The sequence below is a fragment of the Hyaena hyaena genome, unplaced genomic scaffold, assembly GCF_003009895.1.
Source record: "Hyaena hyaena isolate Hyena2069 unplaced genomic scaffold, ASM300989v1 scaffold_443, whole genome shotgun sequence".
Lineage (NCBI taxonomy): Eukaryota > Metazoa > Chordata > Mammalia > Carnivora > Hyaenidae > Hyaena > Hyaena hyaena.
The window spans coordinates 1,343,087-1,369,152 of NW_024081075.1; the positions used below are offsets into that span (position 1 = coordinate 1,343,087).

The 26,066-nt window shown below is 43.3% G+C and overlaps 1 protein-coding gene across 1 annotated transcript in view; it reads left to right on the plus strand.

Annotated features, from left to right (window-relative positions):
• Nucleotides 1–26,066, plus strand: part of LOC120245988 (calmodulin-binding transcription activator 1-like) — an 84,668-nt gene that overhangs the window by 10,362 nt on the left and 48,240 nt on the right. The window contains exons 2-3 of the mRNA XM_039253269.1: nucleotides 19,457–19,526; nucleotides 24,481–24,599. Coding sequence (XP_039109200.1) covers nucleotides 19,457–19,526; nucleotides 24,481–24,599 — 189 coding nt within the window. The remainder of the gene's footprint in view (nucleotides 1–19,456; nucleotides 19,527–24,480; nucleotides 24,600–26,066) is intronic.

Genomic DNA, 26,066 nt, shown 5'->3' on the forward strand with positions numbered 1-26,066 from the left:
CCCCCCCCCCCCCGGTGGTGCAGCACCCTCCGGGGGCCTCCCCATAGCCCTGAACGCCCGTCTCTCCTGCAGGGAGGTCACTGCAGGGAGGTCACTGCGTGTAATTTAGTGCTGCGTGAGAGCAGTTCTGGAAGAAATCTTATTTGGAGTTTTCCTCTGCAGGGCCGAGTTTGAGGCTGAGCCTCCGGCATGTGGCATCTTTCAAGCCTCCTGTAGTTGATGAATGGTGAGCTTTAAAAAAGTTCATTTTCTCTGCTTTCTCGGGGGTTTGTTGACTTTCTAGATGTTTAATTGCCAAGAAACATTTAGAAAGAACGTGTGTTATATTTAGAAATCATCTTAGTGCAGTTACAGTTTACGGTCAGAGTAGGTGATTCGAACTGCAGCCATTTTGATTGATGCCCAGTATTGCTCCTGAGATGACTTTTCGAACCTCACTGGCAACTCAGAGAGTCCGTCGCCTCCCACCCCGAGTGCAGCGACAGCTTTGTGTTCCTTTAGGTTGTGCCGAGTTGTGTGATGGGAGACAGAGAAGCGTGTGGTCTCTCACTTAGCTTTGTCCTCCGACTCGGTTCCCCTGAGAACAAACGTGAGAGCCAGTAGACGGGAAGAAACATTGGAAGGTGACTTAAGTGATGTTTTTTTTTTGTTTTTAAATTTTCTCTGAGAACTAAGTCATTTTAAAATTATTTAAATGGAACTTCTAGGAAGGACTCTAATTGTAAATATGATCGAAGAGAGGAATATTTAGTGGTAGAGGGTCTCTGTGAACAGTCGCTAACTTTCAGAACTGTGCTCTACTTTAGATTTATGAAAAGTTACGGGTTTCGATATCAGATTTCAAAACATCGGGAAGACTTGCTGTGGTGTCAGCCTTATCAGTTTTGTCATCTGAACCAAACTGTTACATTCATCCTCTGGTCCTGAAGGCATAGGTTTCCCGCGTGGCTTTCAGCGCAAGCCCACTGTGACTCCGAGCTCCGACCCCTCTCTCGTAGCCAGGGACCTGGCAGGTAGGACCAAGGACCCCAGCCTGACGTATATTTTCTGCTGTCCTTGCCATGTGCTAGAAGCCTCTTCCCTGCGCCTCTGCAGCCTTCTCTTCTTACCAGATTCTTCTCCACCGCTACTTTGTTCTGACACCACTTCCCGTCCTGCCTTCCGTCTACTTTCAGTCTCGTATCCTCAGTTCGTTGGTGATAGTTTTGAGATGATTCATGTGTCGGGTAAAAGGTTGTCCTAGTGATGACCTCTAAAGTTCCTTTGCATTCTCACTCGGGATGGACAGAAAGTGAAGTTGAATGTACGGAATGTGTTTCATGGCAGCTTTGCTGGTTTGCAGCTGTTCTGTTCTGTGTCACTTCATCTCTTCCTTTTGAGGTACTTGCTCCAGGTCAAGAATTAGTATTTTTGGCTCAAGGTATGTAGGAGGAATTTGAACTAAAGTCAATGACGTCCTTCTTCCAGGTTTATAAAGAGGGCTTAGATTTTAGGTCTAACACCTGTCATGATTGTTTACTTTAAAAAGTGTAAAAAATTATTGAAGTTGTTAAAGATGCACAGCACAGAGGTGTTTCCTATGCCACATTTCAGCTCTTTATTTGGACGTGGAGGAGAGCGCCAAGTTGCGGAGAAATAGACTAACCTCATATGAATACAGATGAAGAGGCATCTGCTAACCTCAGACTTTTGTATTTAAGGTAGTCTTACTTATATTCATTTAGTTGTATTTTCCTGGAGTTGGTTGATGTAATGTTTATGAATATGTATAGATGGCCAGTAATTCAGTAAATCGGACTCTTTCTATTAAGAGACTCGTGGATTTGGGGTGCCTGGTTGGCTCAGTCAGTAAAGCATCTGACTCTTGGTTTCGGCTCAGGTCACGATCTCGTGGTTTATGAGATCGAGCCCCACGTTGGACTCTGCACTGACAGCACAGAGCCTGCTTGGGATTCTCTGTCTCCTCTCTCTGCCTTCCTGTCCTCTCTCCTCCCTCCCCCCTCCCCCACAAAATAATAAACATTAAAAAAAAAACTTGTGGATGGGGAGCTTTGGTGGTCCCACTGTAACTGGGCCTACTCCCCCATATGCTACAGACATGGCATTTGGAGAGGCCCTGAATGTAATTTGTATTTTAAGCTTTTTTTTTTTTCTTTTTTTTCACATTTAAAGGTACTTAGTGGCAAGTTCAAGTTTCTAGTGTTCTTGTCAACATTCTCTGCCCTGTCCTTTCTGCCTTTGCTGCTAAGAAATGTGCTGGTCGGATCATTTGCTTTGACAGAGCTTCTGATGGAGGTTTCTTCCTGATTTAATTTTATTGATAGATGCCATTGTGCTTAAAGAGAAAGCTGTAACAAGCAGAAGGTGATGAGTGGACACTCAACATTTTTGAAGTACTTGTTTTTCTTCCTAGGGGTCCTCCAGAAATTGATCATAGATTGCTTGGTCAAATTCAAGGCCCAGAGATTTATTCCAGGCCTCCTGGGAGGCAGGGGACATCAGTCTTTCTCCACTGAATCTGATTATTCTACATGTGACCCATTGCCGCCTGTCCAGGTGTCTTCTGATGCAAATCTGGTGATAGTGGCAACCTTTCTAACTGGCTGAGTATCCTTGACAGCTGTTATCTGTCCTGTCCAGGTATTTTTAGTTTCTAGCCTTTGCAGCCATGTCTAGAGGAACTGAGGATGAATTTAGCTGCTCTGGTGCCGCTCCAAGCTGTTGGATGTCCTAGGCTACCTGCCTCACCAGTCTACCCAGTACCACCTCAGGAAGGTTCTTTGCCCTTATCATTTGATGAAGGAGCATAAACAGAAATCATTTGTTTAATAAGAATGGAAAAGTCCTGAGTTTCAGAATGCTTTTCAAAATAAACAATAGTGGGATGCCTGGGTGGCTCCATCAGTTGAGTGCGACTCTTGATTTTGGCTCAGGTTATGATCTCACGGTTTGTGAGATTGAGCCCCACGTTGGGCTCTGCACTGACAGGGAGGATTGAGATTCTCTGGCTCCCTCTCTCTCTCCTGTGCCTGTGCACGTGTGAACTTTCTCTCTCAAAATAAATAAATAAGCTTAAAAATACCCAGACAGGGGCACCTGGGTGGCTCAGTTGGTTGAACGTCTGACTTTGGCTCAGGTCATGATCACACAGTTTGTGAGTTCGAGCCCCGTGTTGGGCTCTGTTGTCAGCGTAGCACAGAGCCCACTTAGGACCCTCTGTCTCCCTCTCTGCTTTTCCCCTCCTGTGCTTTCTCTCTTTCTTAAAAATAAATAACATAAAACCCTCCAAAAAACAAAAAGAAACAATGGTGAGTTGGTGACGGTGTACAACAGTGAATGTGCTTGATGCCCCTATATTGTATACTCTAAGAAGATTAATCGGTAAATTTTATGTTCTGTATATTTTACCTCTCTCTCTCTCTCTCTCTCTCTCTCTCTCCAGATGGATTCAAAACCTAATGAAGAGTAGCTATAAGGTCCTAAGAATAAATAATTGACAATATTTTTATTACCCCGAGGTGAGAGATGGTGCCTTAAATAGTGTGTGACAATCTCTCGCACACAAGCATACATAATAAATAGACGATGGTAGTCAGGCCCTGAGGTTTGTTTCTACAGGGAAGCGGATCCTAGGACACTTGAGGTCGGGGAGGGTAACAGGCCCTCCTTTAGTTGGAGCGGTTTTGATGGCAAGGGGCACAAGCCTTCGAGTTAGGTCCGGTGAAGGTGGTTTTTGTACAAGAAGAGCCAGAAGCACTCTGCAGCCTCCCAGGACAGAAACTGAAGTGCGGCTAGACGTCGGGAACCGCGCCTGGGGACTCTGAGGTCGTAGACTTTCCCCTGGAGACACCTCGGGCTGAGCTGGGGTCTCTTCTGGGACGCCACATGTCCCAGCTCGGCTGTTACCTGTGTTCCTTCATTGCAGACGAGTTCTTTACTTCCGTGTGGCTTCCTTGCTCCACCACAGCCTGCCACGGCCCGAGGCATGGCTCCTGCCTGTCCTCACCCTGGTCCCCGTGCTCGCCATCTCCTGGCTGTGGCCCCGAAGGCTCCAGAATGCTCCAGACAGTTGGACTGACACCTCTCATCCGGGTGTTCATCCTGGTCTAGTCGATAGTGAAGGAGGTCTGGTTAGGGTCCGTGGGCCTGCTGGCTGCTTGGAGGGCGTTCGGGGGCTTGTGTGAGGAGGGTTCGGCTTCTTATACTCTGCCCACAATAGCGTAAGAGAAAGGGCGCTGACTCCAAAATGGACGTCTGTTTGGTTGCTCAAGGAAGGAAACTGCAGAGGAAGCATTCACTGGAGCGGCAGGGAGGAGGTCAGGGGTCCTCGCCAGCCAGCCTGGGTGTGCACGGAGTAAGTCAGCGGCGAACGAGTGACTGTCCCAGGGCTGGTGCTTCGAACGTGGGCGCGCAGGCAGGACGCGCTGGAACGAGGCGGTCCTTGCCCTGTGTGGTTCTCGGGTAGAGTAAGGCAGCCTGGGGGCGGCAGTGGCATCCGAGGTTTTCTGCAGTTCGGACACTGGGGTGGACTTCCTCGGTTTTCTTGTTGCTGTGGGCCCCGAAACTCCATAGGTTGGAAACACGCGTCCTGAGGAAGAAAGGGAGGCACTGCCTCAGGAGAGGTGGTGTGGGACGAAGAAAACAGCCAGCCTCTGTTTAAGTGCGTGTGGCCACTTGTTTGGCTTCTCCTTGGCCTCTCCTTCTTGCCCCTACTCTCTGGTTGTTCTTGATTTTACAGGGTTGGCAGGTGGAGGTCAGTGAAAAGCCGGTAGTTTGGAGGTACTGTGTGAAGGACGAATCGTCTGCACATCGTTGAATTTTCTGAATACACAGGAGTTTAGTGATTGATGTTTTATAGTGGTGACCCTTGAGCATGTGGAGAAAAGCAACACTTGGTATGTTCTGCCTAACAAGAGAGTAAAGAATATAATGTTTTATTTTTTAAGTATTATTATTTTTTAAAATTTAATTTCGAGACAGAGAAAGAGCGTTAGCAGGGGAGGGGCAGAGAGAGAGGGGGACACTGAATCCGAAGCAGGCTCCAGGCTCTGAGCTGTCAGCACAGAGCCTGATGCAGGGCTCGAACTCGTCAACCGTGAGCTCATGACCTGAGCCGAAGTCAGATGCTTAACCGACTGTGCCACCCAGGCGCCCCAAGAATGTAATGTTTTAAAGAAACAGAGCCATCAAAGTAGTTTTTAGGAGTTAAAGTGATTAGATAGATTCTTTTTATTTTTTTTTTTTATTTTTTATTTTTTTTTTAAATTTTTTTTTTTAATGTTTTATTTATTTCTAGGAGAGAGAGAGAGAGAGACAGCGTGAGCAGGGCAGGGTCAGAGAGAGAGGGAGTCACAGACTGAAACAGGCTCCAGGCTCCGAGCTGGCAGTCAGCCCAGAGCCCGACGCGGGGCTCGAACCCACGAACCGCGAGATCATGACCTAAGCGAAAGTCGGAAGCTTAACCGACTAAGCCACCCAGGCGCCCCTAGATAGATTCTTTTTAAAATTCTTTTATTTTTATTTTTAAACATTTTTTTGTGTGTATTTACTTATTTTTTAGTTTTTGTTTCATAATTTTATTTTTTTTCTTTCATAGATTATTGTCAGGTTGGTTTCCATAGAACACCCAGTGCTCATCCCAACAAGTGTCCGCCTCCATGCCCATCTCCCCCTTCCCCTCTCCCCCACCCGCATCAGCCCTCAGTTTGTTCTCGGCATTCAAGAGTCTCTCATGGTTTGCCTCCCTCCCTGTCCCCAACTATATTTTCCCCTTCTCCTCCCCCATGGTCCTCTGTTAAGTTTCTCCTATTCCACTTATAGTGAAAACATATGGTATCTGTCTTTCTCTGCCTGACTTATTTTGCTCAGCATAACTAGATTCTTTTTTTAATAACAGCTTTATTGAGATGTAATTCGTATACTTTAAAATTCACCTTTTAAAATATACAATTCAGTGGTTTTTATTATATTTACGCAGTTGTGCAACTATCACTGCTGACTAACTCCTGAGGATCTTCATCACTCCAAAAAGAAACCTCTACCCGTTAGTAGCCACTCTGTTCCTCCCTCCTCCTAGCTCGAGGCCGTGAGCAATCTACCCCGTGTATTTCCTGGACGGTTCGTGGAGTCCTGTGATGGGTGGCCTTCTCTGACTGGCTTCTTTCCCAAAGCATCCGTGTTGCAGTACGTGTCAGAACTTCAGTCCTTCTGTGGGGACTAACACTGTACTGCATAGATAGGCTACATTTTATTTATTCATCAGTTGATGGGTGTTTGAGTTATTTCTTCTTTTTGGCTCTTGTGAATAATTCCGCCGTGAACATTTGTGTACAGGTTTTTGTGTGGACGTATGTTTTCCGTTCTCTTTGGTACACACCCAGGAGTGGAGCTGCTGGGTCATGTGGTAACTCTGTGTTTCACTTTTCCAGGAACTGCCAGACTGTTGTCCAAAGCGGCTGCATCATATTACACTGCCGCCAGCAATGTTTGCTCTGTCCATTTTTGAATTGTTTGGTGTTTGGCTGTTGGGTTGTAGCTGTTCTCTGTATATACTGATATCAGTCCCTTCGCACATAGGCAATGTGCAGGTATTTTCTCCCATTCTGTGGATTGTTTTTTCATTTTCTTGACAGTGTCCTTTGAAGCACAAAAGCGTTAAGTTTCAAGTCCCGTTTATCTGTTTTTCCTCTTTTGTTGCTTGTGCTTCTGGTGTCCTAAGCATGAAACTACTGCCTAATCCAAGGTCATGAAGATTTATACCTATGTTTTCTTATAAGAGGTTTGTAGTCTCGGCTCTTAAATTTAGGTCTCTGTTTCATTTTTAGTTAATTTTTGTAATTTTGTGAGGTGTGTAGGCTGCCAGCTTCACTCTTTTGCATGTGGATACCCCGTTGTTCCGGCCCCATTTGTTGAAGAGAGCATACTTTTTCTGTTGAAGTTTCTTGACATCGTTGTCAAAGCTCAGTTTGCCGTAAGTGTGTGGGTTTAATTTTAGAGTCTCAGTTCTGATCCACTGATGTGTAGGGCTCCCCTTATGCCAGTGCCACACCATCTTGATTGCTGGTTAAGTTACTGTTAACTTCGCAGTTAAGTTTTGAAATTGGGGATTGTCTGTCTCTTTCAAAATTGTTTTGGCTATTCTGAGTCCCTTGAATTTCCATATGAATATTAGGATTGGCTTGTCAGTTTCTACAAAAAAGGCAGTTTTGATATCAATAGGGATTATGTTAAATCTGTGGATCAACTTGGGGAGGTTAAATCCTTTTTATGAATCCGGATCTGCTGTTTGCTTTGGGAACGACTGGTAACTCAAGCAGCCAAGCATCTTACGTTAAAAAGAATAATGTTGTTTTAATTTATTAATATAGTCCGCTGCTTTGGTTGAAACACTGTAATTCACTGTTAGGCTGGAATTGGACTTTCCAGGTTCCAAGAGAGCAAATGGCCATTCGTAGATCCTGTAGTTTGGCTCGTGGTGTGTGTTCTTCTGAAGTGAAAGTTTGCTGGTAGCCTGCCTGTTTCCAAAAAATGTGGTATTCTGCTTAACACTGATTCTGATTAATAGAGAATTAACAGATTCCACGTCGAACATTTAATTATCAAAGAAAATGTGTCACAATAAAATGTGACGTTAAAATTTATGTAACTGTTATTGTCAGATGTGTCAGGAGGTAGCTTAGCGTCTTGTGCTTCTGTGAGGCCGTGTGACTCTCAGTTATAGTTAATACTCCTGAGTCGGGTCATCTGCTTGACAAGTAATAGTACCAGGCACAGAGAGGGACAGGCGCCGCCCCTGTCCTCATGGAGCTGACCGGGAAACTGACAGTGAAGGTGCCAAGTGGCACGAAGGCTCTGTTACGAAGGCGAGTGCATGATGAGGGGGCCTGACTGCCCCTTTGGGGCCAGGGGAGACTTCTTGAGCTGAGCTCTGAAGGGAAGGGGGAATTAATTGAGGGAAGAATGAGGAAAATAAATTTCAGGTAACCGGATGAGTTGGTTAGTGAGATATGTGTGGGGATGCTCTGGTTATATTCTGGCTTTTTTTTTTTTTTAAACTTAAAAAAAATGTTTTATTTATTTCTGAGAGAGAGAGAGAGACAGTGTGAGCGGGGAGGGTCAGAGAGAGAGGGAGACACAGAATCGGAAACAGGCTCCAGTCTCTGAGCTGTCAGCACAGAGCCTGATGCAGGGCTCGAACCCACAAACCATGAGCTCATGACCTGAGCCGAAGTCAGACGTTTAACCGACTGAGCCACCTAGGTGCCCCTCTTCTGGCTTTTTAAAGTCAGGCACTTAACTGACTGAGCCACCTAGGTGCCCCTATTCTGGCTTTTTAAAGCTTTTGAGAAAAAGCACATGAAGTGATGTCTTGGCTCTGGTCTTTACTCTGACCCTTAAGTGCCCTATGACTTTGCAGAAGTAACTTAACTTTTCTGAGCCTATTTACTTAAATGTCTTTTTATCTTATGAGGCAGTGTGTAACATTTTTATTTAGAGGTGTTTCTATGAAAACATAAATCTAGGCTTTTGATTGATTGTATTTCTAGAATGCAAAAGTGATTATTTTTTCATGATCTTCCATCTTTGATTACTTAGGAATGCAGTACTGATAAACTGAATATTTTCCTGGACATTTTTCCTAGTCTTTGGAATTGGGATTCACTTCTGTTCATACACACTCCAGAAGCCTCCAGTCTACAGAGGAGCAGATACGGATGACTCATTCAAGGCAGGTCATAGAAAATGCTGTCAGCAGGCACTGGGGGGACCTGAGAAGACTTCTTAAAGGAGGTTGAATTTGAGCTGGCATCACTGACATGCAAACATGGCAGTTGGTGGAGAAATTCCAAGCAGAGGGAATGGAGCAAAGGCGCAGAGCCAGGAGAGTGCAAGGTGGCTGGAACGCTGGGTGCATGGGGGTAGATGGTGAAGTAGGTGTAGGGGTCAGGTTGCAGGGGCTCGGAAAGTCAGACTGAGGAGTCTGGATTTTATTTTGTCTGCTCTGGGAGAGAGGCTTTTAGAGCCTTATTATTATTTTTTCCTTAGCATCTGAGTGGGGTTGACTGGATAAAGTCACTTCTCCATGAAGGTGCTCAGAGGGCCACCTGCTTACGTCTCCAGCTTCTTCTCCGTTCTCCAGCCATGTTAAATTTTTGTAGATCCTGATTGGCGGGGGCACTGTGCTTTCTCTTGGCTTCAGGTCTTGTGCGTTACCACTGCCTCCACTTAGAAGGTGTGCTTCCTGAAGAACACAGGACACGTTTCCGTACGTGTGCTCTGCGTACTGACTTTCATTGTCCTCTGGGCTTCAGCCTAAATACGACGTGTCCAAGAAGCCTTGTTGACCTTGCCTCTCTCTTCAGACTAGAATGTGTGCCCTTCCTTTATGCACCTGCAACACTTTATGGTTTTCCATGTTTAAGCACGTTTAAGTTTGTATGGGAGTTGCTTGTTGATTTCTGGTGTATCTTTAGGTGTACATCTCTAGAGTCAGACACTTGGGCACCTGGCACCTAGGATGGGCTTAGTAAATGTTTGTCGGACGAGTGAGTGAATGAACAAAGAGGAAGGACTGGAGAAAGCTTCTGGCAAGAACGTCTGTAGCAGTGGGTTGGAGAAAGGAGTGAGTGTGATGGAGTGTCTGTGTGTGTGAGAGAGACACAGTTTTGTGGACCTTGAAGGATGAGCGTAGTTGAAGGTAACACCTAGCTTTTGAGCCTCCGCAGCTGAGGTTGGGGAAGCCGCTGACCGGGATAGGCAGTCTGGAAGTTGTGTTTTGGAGACTGGACACAAATGTATCGGTTGTCTTTTAGACTTAATATCTACACAGTATGGCATTCCCAGGGTGGGTCAGAGATTAGGGAGTCATTCTTGTCCCTGTGTTTTTTTCTTTTTCTTGAACTTTCAGCGGGCAAGTGGGCTGGGGTGTTGGGATTCCATAGAGAATAGCCTTGTTGGCACAGGGCAGGGTGGGAGAAGGGTGGTGAGTAGAGCTGGAGGGGTAAATAGAGATATGTTTGCACGGCCACTGGTAGAGCAAGTAAGCTTCGTGAAAGTAGGGCCCTGGGTTGTCTTGCTTATTGCCACATCTCTCTGCCCAGGACAGTGCCAGTTGGTTGAATGAATGAATCAGTTCCAAAGAATTGGAAGACATAGTAGCGAGTGGAATTGTCATGGGAGGAGAGAAGGAGCGTGAGGCTGGAAATGTGTCACCAGGGGGAGAGGACCAGTGGACACTGAGAAAGAATGGTTGGGGGTAATAGGATCAGAAGACTGTGAATGCAGAAGGCTGCAAGGAGGTTGTCAGTTGTGATGCTGCAGAGAGTGGAGTTTGAGCAGAGTGGAGACTGAGAAAAAGGCATTGATTTGGCAGTTTGGTGGTGAGTTGTGAGAATGAAGAAGAGGTGGTAGGAGGGCAGATGATTCCTTCAAGGACTGTGGTGGTTAAGCGCAGAGTCCTGGTGAACACGATAGTGACATGATGGATGAAGTCTCCCCTGAGAAGAGGGGTCGTTGGGACCTGATGGACTGTGCGCGTGCTTATCGGTTGCTGCTGTAACTGTTACCATGTACTTTGTGGCTTAGAGCAGGCCAGCATTATTATCTGATCTTGTGGGTCAGGAGTTCAGTTACGGCTTTGCTAGGTCTGCTGCTTCGGGGCCTCACAAGCCTGCAGCAGAGGTGTTGGGCCAGGGCTGGGTCTCATTGGAAGGCTCGACTGGGGAAGGATACTCTTCCAAGCTCACGCAGTTTGAAGGATTCAGGTCTCTGAGGGCCTCAGTTCCCGGCCTCCCGGGCCTCTCCAGCATGGCAGCCTGCGTCGTCACCACCAGCAAGGGAGGGCGTCTGTGAGCAGGACAGTGAGCCAGTCGCTAGGTCCAGCACTCCCGGGGAGGAGTTACCCATGGGTGCTTCAAGTGTTAACACCACCAGATAGGGTCATGGAGCACTTACGGAGTTTGTGTTCACGGTAGGGAGGGATGATGGCAGTGGAAGGCATCAGACTGTTCTTCAGAAAGAGACCCTGTAGGATGCAGATGACAGAATGGGAACTTTTAGAGTGGGAAGTTTTGGAGGTGAGGTTCCAGGTAAGGGTTCAGATCCAGTTGCATTGGTGACATCTTTTTTTTTTCTTTTTTTAAAATATTTTAAATTATTTCTGAGAGAGAGAGAGACAGTGTGAACAGGGAGGGTCAGAGAGATAGAGGGAGACACAGAATCTGAAACAGGCCAGGCTCTGAGATAGCTGTCAGCAGAGAGCCCAACGCGGGACTCGAACCCACGAACCGTGAGATCATCACCTGAGCTAAAGTCGGAGGCTTAACCGACTGAGCCACCCACGCGCCCCTGGTGACATTTCTCAGAAAACCTTCCCTGTCCTCTTTTCTTCATCCCCTAACGAGGTGGGTAGGTGCCTCTTGAAGTGCTCGTAAACCAGTTAACAGACTGTATTATAAGTGCCATTGATAAACCCTTCTGCCTTGCTAGAATTGAATTATTCTAGCACAGTTTTGGTCAGTGGAGATCTGTCTTGTTTGCCTTAGGATGTTGGGGAGGACCAAATGAGGTAATTGCTGTGCAGGTATTTTTTTGAACGTAAAGCGGCATGCAAACAAAGTATTCAGTTGTGTGTTCTCTCCTTCCCCCCACATTCAGTAGACTGCGTGGACTTTAATGTACATTTTACTTGTTAACATGGGTTTATTATGCTGTCCCTAAGTTATTAAACTGGGCTTTATTTAATATGGTGTTATTTTTAGGGCCTTTTGAGTAGTGTTTGCTTTTATGATGAATGACCCCAAACTGCTGTACCTTTCAAGCCCTTGTATCCAGTTTTTATTGTTTGTAAAAAAAAAAAAAAAAAAAAAAAATCTGTCCTTGCTGTCCCTTGCCATTCTTGCTTCTACCGATCTGTCAGTTTCTAGCTATCCTTTCCCCTTCTGATTGGTTGTTTCTGATCTTCTCTGGGCTTGACCACCTGATAATTAAAGCTTATTAGAACTGTGCATAGTTTGATAGTAATCAAGCTGGGAATACGGATCAGAGAGGCCTCCTCACAGTGAGGCACGGGAGCTTTTGTGTGCAGACTTTGTAAAAAAATTTCTTTTGGCCTCGGAGTGTGTCTTGGCTTCCTTCCTGGCTCTGGTCATGAGCGGATTAGGTGAGGTCCTCGCAGAGCTGGGTTCCATTGGCTGGGGGGGTTGGGGGGGTGGGGGGCACGCCGCTGCCATTTTCTCGGTGGACGCCTCACTGCTCTGTTATGAGACACAGTGTCATTCTCCCCTTTAGTTTGGATGAGGTTTTAGTTCTTGGGCAGTAGCAAGTGGTGACAGGTGATGGAGGGGCTGTAGTTCATGGACCAGAAAATATTTGAGAAGCACGGAAACTCTTCCCACAGGGTCAACACGTAGGCCTGTGTGGTAGCCTTGACCTTTGTTAGCTGTTTCCTTCCGGGCTGCTGAGCCCCCAGCCCAGGGACTCGGTGTTCCCGGATCTCCCTCAGTGTCTGCGTTTGCTGTGGCTTCTCCGTCAGAGTGCCTTGTCTGCTTGCTCTGCCCAAACTTGTGCGCTGTGTCTGCGGGGAGCAGCGCTCTGCCATCGCCAGGGAGAGAGCCTTTGAGTTCTTGTGGGGCCCGCACAGGTGTGTGTGGGAAGGCCTGCTCCTGGGCCTTGCTCTGCTCCTTTCTAGCCAGTGACCTTGCCAGGCATCTGGCTGTGCTGTGCTGTCTCCTTTTCTAGAACAGGCGTTGTGTCTGCTCTGCTACCGGCAGGGACCAAAATAGGATTTTATGTATGAAAACGCTTGTTACATGTGCATAATATCAAATAGAATGCTTAGGGGCGCCTGGGTGGCTCAGTCGGTTAACTGTCCGACTTCAGCTCAGGTCACCATCTCACGGTTCGTGGGTTCGAGCCTCGCGTCAGGCTCTCTGCGGTCAGCGCAGAGCCTGGAGCCTGCTTCAGATTCTGTGTCTCCCTCTCTCTCTGCCCCTTCCCCACTCGTGCTCTGTCTCTCGTCCTCTCTCAAAAATAAATAAACATTAAAAAAAAAAAAACCCAAATAGAATGCCTAGTTTATCAGGCTGATTTTGTTGATATTTTATAGTGCTCTGTCTTTGAAGAGCTTAAAACAGTTGTTATCATTAGTGCTAGTAATAAGTGCAACCAAAACAATGTAATTTTAAATTTTATATAGTTTTTTTCTGAATATGTTCTACTAGAATCTATTTGTGCAAATGTGGACATTTAATAAGTGCTCTTTGATTATTTTCAGAATATTGAGTATACTGGCTTCCGAGCCAAATTAAATTTATGAAAATTCTAATGATACTGTGATTCATATCTAGAAAGAATAATTTTTTTTTTCATTCTGAAATCACTTTAAATACGCTTTACATGAGTCTCTGGTAATAGTGAATCAATTAATGTGATTTCTCAGGTCATAAATCAGGCTTGATGTATTGTTCCTCCGTAAGCTTCTTAGGACTTCAGCTGTTTTGTGGTCTGTTTTAGCTAGTTGTTTGCCTTTGAACTCAATTCTAGGTGTTGAACTCAATTTGAGAGCCTAAAATGGTTTGTGCCCCAATTACCTTGGAGGTTACCACTTCACTTTTTTATTGAGCCTGCCTTGGTAGTAGGGAGTCAGCCACCTCTCAGACGGGTTTCCTTTTAACTTGAGTACATACTTTAATTTTGTCTCTGTCCCGTAGGAATGTTGTGAGGGTTTTTATAGTAGCTCCTGTGGTATATTTTAAACTCCTTGAAAAGAGGTAATATGTGAGCACGAAATATTTTTGTACCGTACTGCCTAATTTTTTTTCTCCAGTAACCTTTTGTGGTTCAGAAAGGAAAAGGATAAAGTTACTCGTGTTTAGGGGTACAGTCAGAGATCATTAGCCCGATTTTATGGAGTGTCTCCAGAGCATGGCCTTTGCCAGACCTCGTGTTCCTTTTTGTTGAGCAGGCCTGTGCTCTCACCAGAAATGTTAGCGTTGGGCACTCAACGGTGAATGCCGTTGAGTATTTTTACCCCTTAGTTCTTTCTTCTGAGTTGGTCTGCAGTAGCTTTTGTCTTATTGCTTGATTGTTACGGGACCGGAGGATGGGTAGCTACTCAGGGGCAGCTTTAGGGGAGGGAGAGAGGGTCTTAAAAAGGCCGATGGCCGCAGTAAATCCCACCCACACCACCATAAGACATGGGGCCACTCTCTTTTCCTTTCCATGAGCTTCTGGGAATGTCATTCATCTGGGAATTCAACAAACATTTGAGCTTCTGTTGTGTTAGACATTAAGTATTAAGTACTGGAGATACCAGGATGAAAAAGCCAGACATCCTTTTAAGGATGCCCTTGAGATAGTCTTATTTTGAGTATGTTAGAAAAATATTTATCAGAGAAGAAAAGCTACTAGATTGGTTTTAGATGCTGGATAGCCTTAGGGATTGAAGGTGGAGTTGTAGGTTAACAGAAGACATTTCTGAAAGGAGTGATTCTTCTGTAATTAAAAAAAAAAAAAAAAAAGGAGAACACAAATGGCATTGTTCAAGAGACTGGTAGCTCATCAAGAAATCCATCTCCTCTTCCTGGGCAGGGAGCCAGACCACATTTCCCAGCCTCTCTTGCAATTAGGCGTGGCTTTGTGGCCAGATTCTAGCCAATGGGACGAGAGCAGGGAAGTAAGCCACTTCAGGCCTGGCCCGTAAAAGCCTCCAGGCATGGTTATCCGGGCCCTTGCCCTCCCTGCTGGCTGAGGCAGAAGAGCCCAGTGACCTCGGAGGGCGCCTGCCACAGGATGGAAGGAGCCTGGGTACCAGAGCCGCTGCTGCTAGGGGAGCCCTCTCCTCATCAGGAACACCCGTTTTGGACTTTACACCAGCAAGAAGTAAATATTTATAGTCTTTGAGCCATGATACAGTTTGCTCTGAGTAGCCTCCCTAAACTGATATAGGCGTAATGCCTGGCACGCTAGGCAGCACTGGTGAGTTGAGCAAAGGTGCTGAGAACTTCGGAAGTCCGCTTTAATTTCCATTATTTGTATGTCATGTCATGTGAAGTGACCAGTTGGTTCCCAGAATCGATTTAAGTCATGCTAAAATATGTGGCCAGAGCTTTTTAATGTATCGTTTCTAATTGATGCAAGTGGTTTATTGCGTTCAGTGTGGCCTCTCTCCTTTGATTTAATGAGCTGCGTGGGGCCTCAGTTGGTTTTAAAGGGACTCTATGGAGACTTAAATATTCTGAGTCCTTATTTCAAAGAAGTGTAAATACAGTTTCCATCATGCAACCTCTCTGTTCAGAAGCCTGTAATCACTTTTTATCATATAGCATGTTGTTTATTATTCCGGCCTCCAGAAAGTCTGGGTCGCGCCCTGACCTACGTTCTCTCAGGGGAGCCCATGCCTCCAAAGACCTTGTGCTTGGTACACAGAGAGTTACTGAGTTTCTGTACTGCCACCATCTGCTCATTTTAGCCTTTAATAAATCATGTATTAGTTTTTCATTACATTTTTTTTTTTAGTATCATCTGCAACTTTAGAGTACTTTCTGAAGTCAGGGAGTATATTTTATAGAGCTTCTGTCTCCCCCCTCTTGGGTGCTTCTGGAGACGCTGGACACTATATTAATTGAGTAACCATCCCTGTAGTTTCTTTTAATTATCTTGCTTGGATTTACTGGAATCGTTTTTTATTATAGTTTATGTTAACAGACAGACATGCTTTTTTAGTCTGTTGGGAATTCATAGAATTCTGGAGGATTGTTAGGACTGGAAGGATCTTTCAAGTGAATTCCTGATCTTTTAGACCATCTGCTTTCTGATACTCAGGCTGTGGCCCCGAATCATGGCACGGACATTGCCCGGGGGCCTCTTAGAGGCACGGTGTTGGGCCACACTCAGACCTGTGAGTCAGAGCTGCATTTAACAAGGCCCTCAGGTGACCCGCGTGCACATTAAAGCTGGAGATGCTCTGTTGAAGGTCAACCCTCCATTTTGCTTCTGAGGAAACTAATGAAAGTAGGGAGTTGCCCAGAGTCACATAGCTGGTTTATCTTAGTGGTTCCTGTCCTTGTATACGTCTTGGGATGGATCATTTGGGAACCTTCAGAAAATACTGATGCCTGGGTCCCAGCCCTGCATGTGCTGACTTAACCTGGTCAGGGCTGCAGCCTGGGTCTCAGCATTCAGCACATCTCCCTGGACTGTGGACACGCAGACGGGCAGAGAGCCGCTCATCTGGTTGTTTAGAGAAGCCAGCTTTCTTGATGGCTTCTGTCAAGGAGGCCTTTTACGTCACGCATGGATATACGTTCAGAAATGGTGTTTTCCCTGCCTGATTTCTCACAGTAGCGCACCACCCACTTTATATCCATGACGTTACCCCGCTAACCCTCCCTGTCCACTTCCCCCACGGGCAGGTACCCCATGAGGGTAGGCCCTTTGTCTGTCTGGTTCACTGCTAGGTACCAACTCCTAGCACAGTGTCTGGTACACGTTAGGCGCCCCTTTAATAATTGTAGAACAAATAGAAGGAGTTATAAAGAGGGAAACGCGGGCTGCTGGGATGGCACTGGCAGGGCTGCCTAACTCGGTCATTGGAAGGCTCCCGAAGGACGGTTGAGCTGAAGAGTCAGCCAGGGAGGACAGCATGGAGACGTGCAGCTGAGGGCGGACTTGGACCCAGATCTGTCTGCCCTTGAACTTGTGTTTTTCGCACTTAGAGCTTTGTCCTGGGGACAGAGAGGCCGGCTGTTTGCTTCAGACCTTAGCAGTTCCTGGGATTGGGATGCAGACTCTCAGACCGGGTACTCCTTCCTCCCAGAGCCACCTCTGGCGTTGTGCTGTGAACAGGCTTTAGAAATGCTTGTAAGGGTCCGTGGAATGAAAGGGCCTAGCCGGACTCTGGCCTGTGGGTCTTCAGTGTAAGGTAGCCATTTCTCATGGAAGTTTTCTTGTGTTTTAGCTCCTTTCCCTTGAGCACCTGGTGTTTTTCAAGGATAGAGTGACCGGATTTCACTCCCAGTGTTTGTGAGGGAGTTTCTTTTCTGGTTAACTATTAAGACTTCGTTATGCCAGTGCCGAAGAGAACTCACGGTTGACTGTTCTGGTATTTCTGTTACTTTTTCTTTTTTTAGTGTATAATTTTTTCTGATTTGTTACTTGGTATATTTTACTGCTCATTTACCTATTGAACTCTGAAGTTAGGTGCATGCGTGTAAAAGTCCTTTTTTATGAAGCCATTCATTAGTGTGTCCCACTGTACGTTAGTAATTTTTAAATCTTTTGACATTCAGACTGCTTTTAAGATGTCTTGTTAAGTGGTGAACTTATACTATCTGTTTTTGGTAATAGGAAGCCAGAAAATGTTAAGCTCTGAATGTAAGACATTCTTTTAAACATAAAAGTTTCAAGTTTCCATTCCAAAACGACATTAAGATGACAGGTTGCGTTATGTGGTTAGAAGGTTGTGGCTGGCGGTTCTTGCAGATGTTACTCGAAGTCAGACTGCTGCTGGTTTTTAATCAGCCCCTCCTGATAATGCCCACACCCACACTCACAGTCACGGGAAGATATGGATGTTGATTTTTGCAAAGGATGAGTGAATTCTGAGCTTAGACCGTAGTGTATAGGGAGAATCCCTACGTTGCTAATTAGTCAACACCATTGTTGATTAACTCAGACAGAGGGATGGTAAAAGTTCTGGAACAAGAATTTTCTAGAAACAGTAGGTTAAGGAGCTGATGGTTATTCTGGTTGCTAGCAGTCACACTTGGAGAAAGACCTCATCTCTGATGAAGCGTTTGATCATTGATATAAGGAGAGGGAAGTTGAAAATTCACAGAGGTCAAGTTTAATCAGATTTCAACACTCTCTTTGGCCCTAGAAATTTAGGCAACAGTTAGTTCTTAGAAAGTGTTAACATTGTTAAAGATTATTCTTAGTAAGCACAGAAACAGTAGCACTTCATATTTGTGTTGTAGTTTTGAATTTATTTATTATTTATTTATTTCTGAGAGAGAGAGATAGAGATAGATAGACAGACAGACAGACAGTGTGAGCAGGGGAGGGTCAGAGAGAGAGGGAGATACAGAATCTGAAACAGGCTCCAGGCTCTGAGCTGGCAGTCAGCACAGAGCCCGACGTGGGGCTTAAACCCACAAACCGTGAGATCATGGCCTGAGCCGAAGTCGGATGCTCAACTGACTGAGCCACCCAGGCGCCCCATGTAGTTTTGAATTTAAAGTACTTTTGTATGCATCACCCCGTGGGAGTCTCCCGGGCAGCCCTGTGAGAGAGGAGAGGCTCCGTCAATGCCCTTTTTGATGAGGTCATACAGACGTTAGTTTACTTTCCCAAGGTTAGCTGGCAGGTGAGGGAACTGAGCTTTTCACATTTTAAATTTAAAATGTTAAGGGTGGTTGTTGAACTTACAAACTGTCCTTGGTTTTCTAAGTATATAAGTATGTGGTTTATAATGCAGGATGAATAATCTAAAAACTTTTTTAATACTGCATCTGAAGAAGGATATTTTTAGGACCGAAATAATTGACTGGCAAGACTCACAGACATTTTTTCCTTTTTAAAAAGTTACTGTTGTATAGTGTTTTTTTTTTTTTTTTCCATGAAAACTTTAATTTTATCTACATGAAGCAGCCTGAGATCAGAGACCTGGGCTTCCAACTTCCTCCTGACTCACTGCACCTGCCGCACTGTTAGTTGGCGCTCGTTAGGGCCTTCCAGATGAGTTGGGGGTCGGGCTCACTGTTGGGAGATGGTTTGCATTGTAACTGCAAAACGAATACGGCGCTGGTTCTTCTTAGCAAACGTGTCCTGTTTGGACAGCACATGTGGTCCCTATTAGAAAAAGTTATACACATAGTATGTGTTTACCAGCCTGTATCTTTTTTTACACATGTATATTTTAAATTTTGGAACACTCTTAAGCCTACAGAAAAATTGCAGGTGTAGTGCAAAGAGCTCTTTTCCCCCTGAACTGTGTGAGAATAAGTTGCTGATGTGTTTCATCATCCTCAAATACTTGCTTATGTATTTTCTGCAAATGAGCGCATTCTCCTCTGTAACCACTATGTAGTGAGCAAAATCAGGAAATCAGCACTGGGACAGTTCTACCCTCTGATCCTCAGATACTCCCGCAGCAGGGCCCGGTGACCCTGCACTGACCTTTGTAGAGAAAGGTCCAGTCTGCACCCTGGGCCATACTGCATTGTCTCCTCAGACCCCTTGAATACAGAACAGTTCTCAGTCCTTTCTGACTCTCCTGACCTTCACACTCTGGAAGATTACAGGCCAGTCATTTTGTGGAATGTTCCTCAATTTGGATTTGTCTGATGTTTCCTCATGATTAGATTCAGGTTTTGCATCTTTGGCAGGAATATCACAGAAGAGCCAGTATATATCTTTTTCAAAGATTAGTTTTACATTTTATTTTCTGTTTCCTTAGAGCGTTTCCCAAAGTGTATTCTGCGGAACTAGCACCTACTGTGTTCTCAACACCGTGCCACCTCTAGAAGGTAGGATTCGAAAAGCTTTTGACTTACAGGAAGGGGTGGGCTTGGCAGTGAGAGTAATTCCATCCTGGTAGTGCAGTGGGAATAGCCTGTGACCAGGCCTCGGGAGACCTGGGTTCTGCCTTTAACTTGCTGTGTGATCTTAGATGAGTTACTTAATCCTTCTGGGGACAGCAAAACAATACTCCCTTCACGAAGCTTCTGTGGGGTTTCAAAAAGGCAAAGGGTTTAATCACATGGGAAATCAAAGCCCTCTGCAAGTGTTAGATACTAACACAACAGTCGTAGAATCCTAGTGTCCAGTTCCTGTGACTCCGAGTAGGAGCCGCATGCTACTGTGGGAAAAGCCACATTGAGTCACTTACTACTGCAGCTCCTGGGCAAGCTAATCTGAACCTTGGGTTCTTCATCTGGAAAATGGGCGTAATTATGCCCTGGTGGGCATTTGTGAAAATTAAATGAGAGAACGCAATGTAAAATTCTTCCTGGATGCCTGACGTAGAGTCCCATGCATGTTTACTTCTGACTAAATAGTAGAAGATAAGTTTACTTGATCACATGTAGCTCAAATTGAAGTGGGATGGAATGGAGCAGGAGAGAACGCCCTCAAACCCAAACTGAAGCAGTTGCTTGCAAACCTCTCGTGCTCCCACTTTATCGGCCTCCGCTCGCATATTTTTAATTTGAAAATGTAAATGCAAATGAATAGTGAGAAGTTTATTTGAACCCAAGTTAGGAGTTGACCTAAACCTGGACCAGAGATTTTGGTAGTATGATTGACAGGGAGAGGGTAAATATGGGCCACCTAAAAAAGAAAGGGTAAGATGTGATGATCACACACTTGAAGAAGAGGACTGGGGTTGTTAAATAGCAAAACTAGTTACGTTTTCTTTAAACAAACAAACAAACAAACAAACATAAAAACCCCTTAGTTTTTCAACTTTAAAAAAGTCTTTTGGATAATTACAACTGAGTTCAATTCACTTTGGAGAATTTCTTTTAGAGAGATACCATACCGATGCTTGGCACGTAATTAAGCACATTGGTGCTTAATTAATATTTATTTTGGATGTGTAGCAATTTGAAGGTCTTAGGTTAGTAATGGTGGTATTTGGTGCTGTGAGCACTGTGCTGACTTGAATATAACAATATGTGCTTATGTTTTCCAGAGTCAGTTCCTATCCTACTAATTAAATCTAAGCACATAATAATTAGAGCGGAACAGAAAAATTGTAGAGCTTCCTTTTAATTTCACCATTCCAAGTTGTTGATCAAATATATTCCCGATAAGATTTAGCAACTGGATATATTGTTATACCAACTTATTTTGAACAGTTTGGCCTAGAGGTTGAGAGATTAATTGTGATCAACTTGATTGAATCACAGTGTTCATAATTATTCACCAAAATTATTTAATTTTTATTAATTACGAATCAAAATAAAATGGATGTTACCATTTCCAGGTTGGAGTTAATATAATTTCCCTTACAGAAGTCAATAGTGTGTTCCAAAGAGAGAGTCCAAATAGATATCTTTGGATTTAAATAAAGGATTTGGTAATGTGACTTTTAGCGTTTAGAAATAAAACATGAAAACAAGAAGTCTGCTTTTTGCCTAATTAAGCGAATGAGCATTTTTGCACATTTTAGAGAGTTTTAGTTATACTGTGCCTCTAAAATTATTGTTTGGAAAATATTTGAAGGTTGTCTGGAAAAGATGGTTCATTCTCTAGAATTATAGCTGTCAGCCAGGCACATCATCTGTCAGTTTCAAGAGCTTCACTAGTTATTTTTATTGTGAAGTAGGTTAGAAAATTATTTTGCAAAGTCATATATCATACACGCATATTTTGCCAGATAATGATAATGAAATGTTTTACTCTATTTGGTTGACACTTCCATTTTGCAGTGTCAAAGTTTAACGATTTGGATTAAATGCTGAGATGGAGCTGAGACCAGTATATACCTTACTTTTACTGTTAACTCAAGATCCTGTTACAATCTTAGTACTGAGATGGAGATTTAAAAACTGGCACATGTATTTATCTAATTATTGTATCATTTATAGTCCTTCCCAAAACATTAAAAAGCAGCTTTTAATTAAAAAACACAGTTGTACTGTATAGCCACGTGAGCAGTTCTTTTCCAGGGTAAAAGCAGTTACTCTTTATCATACCGTAACTGGGAAAACTGAAATTTGGAAATACGAGTTTTAAGATTCTGCCTATTTGAGTTCTAGTATTCTTTACCCGTATTAAAATTGCCATCTTCATAATGCACAGTGGGAAAATTTACCCATTGTTATGTTTCTAAAAAACATCCAATTTATATTCAGCATGAACCTAAAATTCTGGAAATAGCACAGTTTAAAAACTGATTAAGGGGAACCCATTGGCCTGTCATACTCCTCTTCCTTTTGAACCCATGGCTGCACATCCCCATAAAATGCTATATTTGGAATTGTGATGGAGACAGTGCTTACACAGCCATTCTCCTTTGCCTCTTTAAAAGCCTTTGGGCCGATTCACCGCTGCCTGATTTGGTATCAGAGTGGAAGACAGAAGCGTTTTCTGTGGCAGTTAGTTGTGCTGTTGAGAAGAGTATCTCTTTTCTCTCACCCCACGTGCATGCACACATACACATGTGTATACGTACACATGTGTATGTACACATAGGTACACACAGGTAGGGGTGCACATACACACAAGCATGTTTTATACTCACAGGACAGCTGGGTCCCTCAAGGAGGCTTAAAAGAGTAGATAATTAACATCAGGCGTGATCACAAACATAAAACTAGAAGCCGGGGTTTAATACGATGCTCGTTATTGTCCAGAATTCTCCTTTAAATAATAGTTTGCTCAGAGATATGACTAGTCCTGTACAATTCACAGTGAGCCAGCTGATCGAGCACCGAGTGTAGCGCTGTTTCCAGAAAAGACATCCGGTAAATGGGGGACTATTTGAATTGAGAATAGATTTTAGAATTTCCCTTCTGCTTTCAGAATGGTACACATCATGGGAGATTTTTTTAGAAAATGAGAATGAAACCACTTTAGAGGAAGAGAGAAGGGAGGCGAAGGCTCCTGTGATTTGGTATTCTGCGCTTTAAAGTTTTATGGCCCATGGTGCCTCCCTCGGGAGGATGAAGTGCAGGGAGCACGCGTAAGCGCATAGCATCACACCAGTTTATAGTGCGTAATTAATCCAGAACTTTCTATGAACATTATCTTAGTTGAACCTTCATTTTCGGATTTCATAGCAAGATTTTTTTAAGAGTTTAATTTTATTTTGCCATTAAAATTTTGGATTCTTAAAAGCAGTCAGTTTTCAAGTTTTTCAAGTTTTTATACTGCTTATAGAAATAGAGGTTTGGGCCTTATAATTCAATTGGTTGTGTAGTTCATGGACCAAGAAAGATTTAGTACGCTAAAATTCTCTTAAGTTCCTCCTTTAAAATATTTCCATATGATGCCGTAAATTTTTTCAAATTTTTTCTGTGCCCAGTATTTTTCTGTTGAGATCTTTTCCTTGAGAAGAAGTGTGTTAATCAGATGACAAATGTTTGGAGAGGATTTTATTGTGACTATAGAGAGTTTTTTATTCTTTTATTTTTTTCACATGTTCAAAAAATAGGCTATGCTAAATAAAATGACAGGAAATGACTGGAAAAATACACTGTTGTATTTCACTTTTAATATTTTTAACAAATTCCTGTATGCCTATATAAGGTTCTTTAATTGTAAGGCATTTAAATTTATTGAATGACAGTAAATTTCACAGGGATTTATGCCTGGAGGAGAACTGGAGTTTACTTAATTCTCCTTCATTTAGAAAACCGATGATATTAAGTAACTTACCCAAGGTCACACAATTAGAAAGTAGCAGAACTGGGTCAGAATTCTGGACTCTTGATTTGGAGTTCAGTTTATACCTTTTCATATCAGAATAAGTTATTTTAACCATGACTTTCTGGAGCAAATTCAGTCTTTAGTATTTTAATGTATTGCTCCTAGTACCTGGTTATGCATTGCACTCTTTGGATATTGGGGCTTCCATTTTGCATTAATAAAAACCAAACCAAACCAAACCAAAAAGTTGGACCGGGTAATTTGAAACTTTGACCTAAATGTGCCAAAACGGGCAAGAAATTTTGAGCCAGGCGAAGAGACTTTGTTATGGGGATGAAACAAGAAATGATCTATGTATGAATGAGTGAATGAAATGGTCTCTTCTATAAAGTATCCGGGAGACTGATTATCAGATAGTCAGACACATCATCTTGTCTGAAAGTAATGAACTTTTTTCTCACTGATTCTGAAAAGTTACATTTTGATGAAAGACATTAATGAAATAGATATGTATATGTAAATCAAGTTAATTAAAATGATATGTTTTTAGATTTAGGCCAGAAGGACCAGCCTCTGTATTTAGCCAACTGTAGCTTAAGATTCTTTATATTGATAAGATTTGTAATTTGCTTTTGAAAGGATAAGTCTCATTTGTATTCTAGGGGATGCAGCAGTATTAGTTTATGAATAAAATAGTCATTTGATTCTAATTCCTCTTCCCTAAAAAACTGAAAACTTTTTCAACTGGTTATTAGAAGTTTTCAGGGTTTTTGTGAGGTTAAGTCCTTTTTGCAATTTGGCTGTACTTCATGGAAACCTGGTGGGAGAACCTTTAAAAGTAATGTTCTGGTTATGGGCAGCTGCTGGGATATTCCCTGTTCATTCGCTTGTCACGGAGCAAAGGCTCCATCTTATTTTAGAGCCTCTTGACCAGATTCCTGCTGCCACCTATCTGATCAGTGTGTAAATGAGCGATGTTAACCAGGAGGGGCGGTGCTCTTGGTCTCACAGTGACCAAACTAAGCTGCCGTTTCTGACCTTGCCAGTATACTTAAAAGGAGATTATCTCTATTATTTTCTCTGAATCTATTGTTTTCTTCTTTATAGATGATCATGGGAACAGCAATAGTAGTCATGTAAAAATCTTTTTACCGAAAAAGCTGCTTGAATGTCTGCCGAAATGTTCAAGTTTACCCAAAGAGAGGCACCGTTGGAACACTAATGAGGTAGATAAATTTCTATTTTTAGGGGTGTAATTATTTTAAGGGCAAAATTGTTAGGTCATTTTGCACAGTACTACTTTTTATTAGCTTTAAGATCAAAATACTGAACTAGGAAGTTGTAAATGAGAAGAGTATTTAATCTGGGTTTAACAGAAACCAGCATGTTTCTGGAACATGTTTCTCTAATCTGCTTGGCTTGTGTTGACAAATATAAAATGTGCACGCTGACTTACTGAGGTAGCATGAGCTACTGTGTTTGTGTGTTCTTGCATTTTGGCGGCTTGCGTTTGGTGGCTAACTCGGACCGCATCTCAGTTAAATGCTAGTTCTTAACGTTGTCGTGAATTAATAAAGGTACAGCTCCCGTGTCCACAGAACATGCGGTGTCTTGACAGTGGGACGTGGCTGTACGTTTGGGAAGGGCAGGTTTCTTAGCAGCAAAACAGCCCCCAGTCCTCTGTGATGAAGGGTTTGCATGGAGACCTAGTGGGTTTACCTTAATGATAGGAGTTTTTATTAAGAACAGAGGCTGTACGGTAGATTGTGTACTCGGCATCTGATTAGAAGATTTGGTAAAGGAGAATGAGAGGATCTTCCTGGAGGGTGACTGTTTCTTTTTTCTTTTTGCTTTTCTTTCTTTTTTTTTTTTTTGGTAAATCTTCGTCTGGGGGGGTCTTGATATTAGGGATGGACCCCTTTGTCATCTTTCTTTGTCATCTGTTTTGAAATCTGAGTGTTTCAATTTAGGGTGGTACCCATTTAGTGTGGCTGGATGAGAAATGGGTATGTGTCCGTCAGTCTGGGAATTCTACTCCTTTAATTCAGATGGCTGTGATTACTGGCTTTCCAGCGTTGATCTAACTCAGTTTGTGTTGCTGGTTCAATATTCACTTCCAAGTCAAGTTAAATACAACTCCCTCTGCACTGGGCTCTCAGTTTTGTTAAGAGACATAAGAAGACAGTGCTGCCTGTTTACCTTATTTTTGCAAGATTATTTTGCTCTAACTTCTTGACCTCAAGTGCTTTTGTTCTGAGTTTTAAGAGGTTCTGTGGGTGAGATATCTCTACTTACTCCAGTTTTCAGATTTAAATACACACTAGACCCTCGTACCTTTGTTACCTTGTCTCAACTGATTTAACTTTCTTTTGAGGTATGTATATTTTGATTATTTGCATAAATTACATTTCCCCCTTAGACAGAATGCTTTCACCTTGACAAACATTAACTAGTTGAGAGGCCTGTTGTTTTAATCAGTCATTGATTAACTTTTGTAAACGTGAAAACAAAGTGAATATGCTGAAAATTAGTCTTAATCATAGATCATTTCTCTCTAAACAAAATAGTATGATTTGGGAACCGTTCAGTAGGTCATAACTAGGTCATGAATTATTTAAAACCTCAGTATGTTTCCTAGTTTTGCCTGCAACATGGATCTGCTACCATACTATTATACATTAGCTCCAGTTTAT